This window comes from Sinocyclocheilus anshuiensis, unplaced genomic scaffold (assembly GCF_001515605.1).
Source record: "Sinocyclocheilus anshuiensis isolate Anshui unplaced genomic scaffold, SAMN03320099.WGS_v1.1 scaffold1452, whole genome shotgun sequence".
Lineage (NCBI taxonomy): Eukaryota > Metazoa > Chordata > Actinopteri > Cypriniformes > Cyprinidae > Sinocyclocheilus > Sinocyclocheilus anshuiensis.
This window is the reverse complement of record NW_015544231.1, coordinates 435,296-441,128: the sequence shown is the minus strand read 5'-3', so window position 1 is coordinate 441,128 and position 5,833 is coordinate 435,296. Positions and strand designations below refer to the sequence as shown.

Genomic DNA, 5,833 nt, shown 5'->3' with positions numbered 1-5,833 from the left:
TGTACCTCGGCCAAATATTGTCCTATCCTAACAAACCATACATCAATGGAAAGCTTATTTATTCAGCTGTTAGATGATGCATAAATCTCCATTTAAAAAAAAATTACCCTTATGACTGGTTTTTGTGGTCCAGGGTCACATTTGATACTGTCAAGCTGCTTTGACACAATCTGTATTGTCAGAAGCGCTATATAAATAAAGGTGACTTGACTTGACTCACCGTGTGACTGCTCCTGCCGTTGAACACAGAGACGTTATAGATCATGTGTGGGAAGATCTTCCAGAGTGACTTCTCTTTCTTTGTCCTCTTCGTTCTCCATCTGAAGGGCCCCTTTATTGTGACGTTTATGTAGTTTTGCAGCACAGTCAGCTCCAGCAGCGGCGCGCCGAGGACCGCTGTGTGACAGAGATTGATTGGAAGCTAATGATTTGCTTTTACGAGGGTCAGAGTTCAGCGATGCCGCTGCTGTTAACTCTCCTGCAGCTGCTGTAATCACACACCAAGAGAAGCAGTATGCATGTTTATAACAGAGAAGTCTGTGTTTTACTTTGTGTTTTACCCTATTTACTTTCCTAATAAACACACTAATGCTGCAATGAGTTCACGGCTTGTAAAACAAGCTCGAGTCTTTGTTGGAAGATCTTCTGGGAGCTCAGATTTCTCTCTGTTGACTGTTGTGACGGCGTGTAAAACTGAAACGTCTTAGCAACACTTCTCCACATATTTGAATATATCCGGCATAACGTGCAGTCAGCTGGTCATAATCACAAAATAAACTTTGACAGGGTGATCCCAACTCAAGGTTTACTCGGAGATAATAACCTACTGGTTGTCCATTATCTCACTTATTATTACATGAAAAGATTGATTCGAGTTCAATTATATTATACTTTTATGACACAAGAGGAAAGGCGATGTGCAAAGCTGAACTGATCTGCCGGATTATTTCGCAGTAATAACCGTGCATTATCCTGCTATTTACACTGTTACTTAGCAAATGAATAAATATGTGGACATGAATTCTTGATGAAAAGTATTGCAGTGATTTTCGGAAAAGGCGGGGACTTGGTTCTGTGCATCAGCTGTTGATTGGATGCTGAGGAGTGGGCGTGGCTCTCGGGGGCGGAGTTTAATGATTTGCCACGAACAGTGTTAATAGTCAGAAATATCTGAATACGCCGCCTGTTTGTTGTGTCATTATTGTTTCATGTGCTGGCATCAACAACACAGTCACACATGGATACAAACGAGTCATTTCTAAAGCTAAAGAAGTAGAATCTGTATGTACAGTAATTATATACACCATAATCACTACAGTTCTTGTTACTTCTTGCATTAGTGAGGCAGAAAGATTGTGAAAGCTTTTTACACAGTCTGAATGTGAAATGTTTTACAGAAGGTTTCAATGACTGCATTAACTATGGTATTTTGGCAGGAACTATGTTTACTATGGTAAAAAAGGGAGGGACTGAAATTGTCTAAACATTCACATACAGTACATACAGCAAATCAGTGTCAAGCTGATTATTATTCATCTTCATACTGCTATTCTCTATTTATCTAGGCCAGGGGTAGGCAAGTTCAGTCCTAGAGAGCCGCAAGTCCTGCAGAGTTCAGCTCCAACCCTAATCAAACACACCTGAACAAGCTAATCAATGTCTTCAGGATTACTAAGGCTATAGGCAGGTGAGTTTTTTTTTTTCAGGGTTGGAGCTGAACTCTGCAGGACTGCGGCTCTCTAGGACCGAACTTGCCTACCCCTGACCTAGGCTTAAATAAACAATGATGAACAAACTACCAAAACAGCCATCCATCCACAATCTCAGGAAAAAAAAAGAGCAAAAATTGTACCTTTCGGGCTACAACAGCCTGTCACTGGGGCAGAGCCCTAATAGAGACACCTTTACCTTTTTTACCCCTAAAGAGTGCAGAATAGTGCCATAAGAGTACACATGTGACTCTGCAGCACAAAAGCAGTCTTAAGTCGCTGGGGTATATTTGTAGCAATAGCCAACAATACATTGTATGGGTCAAAATTATCAACTTTTCTTTTATGCCAAAAATCATTAATATATTAAGTAAAGATCATGTTCCATGAAGATATTTAGTAAATTTCCTACTGTAAATATATCAAAACTTAATTGTTGATTAGTAATATGCATTGCTAAGAACTTCATTTGGACAACTTTAAAGATGATTTTCTCAATATTTAGATTTTCTTGCACCCTCAGATTCCAGATAGTTGTATCTCAGCCAAATAATGTCCTATCCTAACAAATCATACATCAATGGAAAGCTTATCTATTCAGCTTTTAGATAAAGTGCACTCACTGTGGAGCGCGGGGCTGAAGCGGTGCATGCTCTCGGTCCAGATGGACTGTGTGTTTGCGCTGGCGGCCCTGACTCTGGCGTAGTAGTCCTCCTCCAGGTTAAAGGTCTGCTGAGACACGTCACATTCGCTCTGTGTGACGGAGGAGCAGTGCTCCACACGCCTCCACCTCACCCGCTCAGAGCCGCTCTCCTCCTCATCGCCGTAACTGCAGGACAACAGAATGATTCACGTCACGATAACAGCTCAGGGAAGCAGAGCACCTCCAGAATACTTGTGCGAGATGTTTTCTTCCTCCACTAACGTCTCTGTTCTTCATTATGTAAATAAAATTGACTTCTGAGCTTACTGTCATTTCTTTCTCACGTTGGAATGTAACGATTAATTTCCTGAAATGAAGTAGCCTCACGTATGCAGCCGACAAATCCCACATGAAAAAGTACTAGTAATTTATAGTAAATACTATAGTGTTTTTGAACCATACTATAGTAAAGTGTATTATGCTGTATATATTATAGTATTTACAACACTTTGTTATTGAATGCTACAGCATACTGTAGTGAACTGATAAACTAATAAATACTGTGGTATACTTTAGTTTTTACTACAGTAAGCTGTAGTGTATTGTAGTATGATATACCCTATAGTTGTAGAAAACTTAGTACAGTATTGGGTAAAGTAATTTGTTTATGTATTACCACAGCAACTATAGAATTACCACAACAAATTAATTCAAGTACTTTACTATAGTATGGTTCAAAAACACTTTAGTATTTACTATAAATTACTAAAGTATTTTATCACCTCCGGAGGACGCAGCATTCGAAATGAGATGCAGCTATTCAAACTGGGTTGATATAGTTAACTAATACTAAAACCATAAAAAACTACATTTTTGTTGCTTGAAATAAAATAATTAGCTGAAATTAGTGCTGTCAAATGATTAATCACGATGAATCACATCCAAAATAAAAGTTTTTGTTTACATAATATACGTGTGTGCATTGTGTATATTTATTATGTATATATAAATACACACACATGCATATTTAAGAAAAATATGTTACGTTTATATATTAAATATATTTATATGATATAAATTATATGAATATAAATATAGACGTAAATATTTTCAAAATATATACTGTGTGTGTGTGTGTGTTTATATATACATAATAAATATACACAGCACACACACATATATTATGTAAACAAAAACTTTTATTTTGGATGCGATTATTCGCGATTAATTGTTTGACAGCACTAGCTGAAATAAAATAAAATATAAAAATGTTGAACTTATTTTATTTCAGTGGCCAAGGCAACGCTTCTCATTTTTATTTAATTTAACGTAACTTGATGTACTAAAATAACAAAAATATGAAAACTAATAAAAAATGTTCTTACACATATTAAAAATAATAATACTAAAAATGACAAAACACACAACAAAATTTAAACTAACTGAATTTTAACTAAACTTTTTAATAAAAGTATGAAAATAAAAACTAATTCAAAACCTAAAACTATCTAAAAGTAAAGAATACAGTAGCATTTTAATGATACTAAAGTAACACTAGATCAAAGTTTGCATAAGTTTGACATGTTTGTGGGTAATTTGACATTGCTCAAATAAACGAAATCGCTCGATTCAAGATTTGCTCATATTTGTCGATGAGATTTAAAGCAAGTCAGTAAATTTTCACATCAATACCACACTCTCAAACAAAAAGAAAAAAAAGTACAAAAGCTGTCACTTGGATGGTACCTTTTCAAACGTTACCCCATAAATGTGAATATTAGCATGTTTATTAAGGTTATTTGATTAGAAATAAACGACACTTGCTTTGATCATTTAAATCTAATGCAGTGACACATTTTCGTGTGAGTCTTATGATGTTTCAGGCCGAGCGTGGACGATTCTCTGGAGCACTGAGCCTCTGAGCATGATCACTCACATGGCGTACTCCACCGTGTAGACGGTGCCGTTGGCAGATCCTGCTGCTGGAGTCCACCTCACAATGTTCCTCAGGTTCTCGGAGTAGAAGTCAACATTACGAGGCTCAGGCGGTCGCTCAACTGATGACGCTACAATAAAGCAGACCAACAGTTGCTTTCTAAGATTTGTATGCACACAGACCATGTTCAACGTCTTGAAGTTCATCTCATCTTATTGAATTGTATCCCGTTTTCAGAGCTTCACAGCGTCAGCAGGAAATGCAGGCATTGTTCAAATAAATCAGATTTCTTAAAACCACAGGAAGAGGCAGAAGAGAGAATCTGCTTCCTGTTGTTCCTGAAGCTGATGTTAAAAAAATCAAAGCATGAATGTGTGCATAACAAACAACAGTAACACTAATAATAATAAATAGATAAAACAACTAATAACTAAAATAATAATACAAATAAAACCAGACAGGAGCTCCTGTCATTATATGAACTCATGCTTTAATGTGAAAACACATGTTTGTGGATGCTGTTTTATTATGTGCTGTAAAACATCCATAAAAGAGGCTTTGCGGAAAGATTACATTTGACTGTCATAAAACAGAAAATGAACAGCTTGGGTTGGGTCGAAACACTTTTCATGAAATAGCTCCAGATAGTCTTGAAATGACAGATATATGTAAACTTCATTAGCCACAGTGATTTATATGGTTCTATTGTATATCGTTATTATTTAGTAATCACACATGACATTAAAATGAGAAATATAATGTCATAAATATCATGGCTGTGAAAGACTTAGAGGTTAGACATAACGAACAGGAGAGATCAATGATTTAAAAATAAGAAATCACAGACTCGTGCGTTGAGAGTGAGAAGAAAGATGTGTATATTTACCTGATGTTCTTGTCCAGAGCAAACACATTGCGATCACTAAAACGGTCTCCATCGCTGCAAACTCTTAGTCGTTATCATTCTGTGCTCTTGTGGGCTTCGGTTCTGTGAAAGCGGAGTGTCTCTCTGCTCCCGCTCTGATCTCAGGTGTGTGTCGCTCAGGTGTGTGTCAGGCGCACTGTACTGTTACTGTAGCGCCGGTGGGCGGAGCCTGACCAGCACGAGCCAACCGGTGAAGAGCATCGGAAGGTTTCCAAGTAACGTCAACGCGATCTGATTAATATTCATGAGCTACGTCTTCGTATTGTTTTCTTCAAAACTTTAACCCCTTCAGACCTGAATTTTTTTCACATAACATTTTTTTTTTATCCACTTGATATTTGCTCTTCTCCAACATAGAAATGAGTCTAAAAAACAAGTCATTTTTTAAATTAGATTTTTCTTTTCATGTCCACTATAATGGACGCCAGGACTGAAGCAACATAAAAATCCTCATATTTTAACTATACTTAATAAGTAGAGTTTGTGCACACTAATGTTTGAGATTTTGAAAAGAGCACATACTGTAAGAATGAACAATGCAATAAAAATGTGGAAAAAAAGGTAAGATGATATGAAGTCTCAAAAAAACTTATTTGATCCTTTTTGTTGGTTGAAGTGGG

The 5,833-nt window shown here is 36.7% G+C and overlaps 1 protein-coding gene across 1 annotated transcript in view; it reads right to left on the bottom strand.

Moving 5' to 3' along the window:
* LOC107697490 (interleukin-20 receptor subunit alpha-like) overlaps positions 1–5,263 on the bottom strand; it is an 8,572-nt gene extending 3,309 nt beyond the window's left edge. Inside the window, exons 1-4 of the mRNA XM_016498298.1 lie at positions 5,175–5,263; positions 4,289–4,418; positions 2,333–2,538; positions 221–396 (exon numbers count right to left, since the gene is read on the bottom strand). Coding sequence (XP_016353784.1) covers positions 221–396; positions 2,333–2,538; positions 4,289–4,418; positions 5,175–5,226 — 564 coding nt within the window. The 5' untranslated portion in view covers positions 5,227–5,263. The remainder of the gene's footprint in view (positions 1–220; positions 397–2,332; positions 2,539–4,288; positions 4,419–5,174) is intronic.
* Between the last annotated feature and the right edge of the window lie 570 nt (positions 5,264–5,833).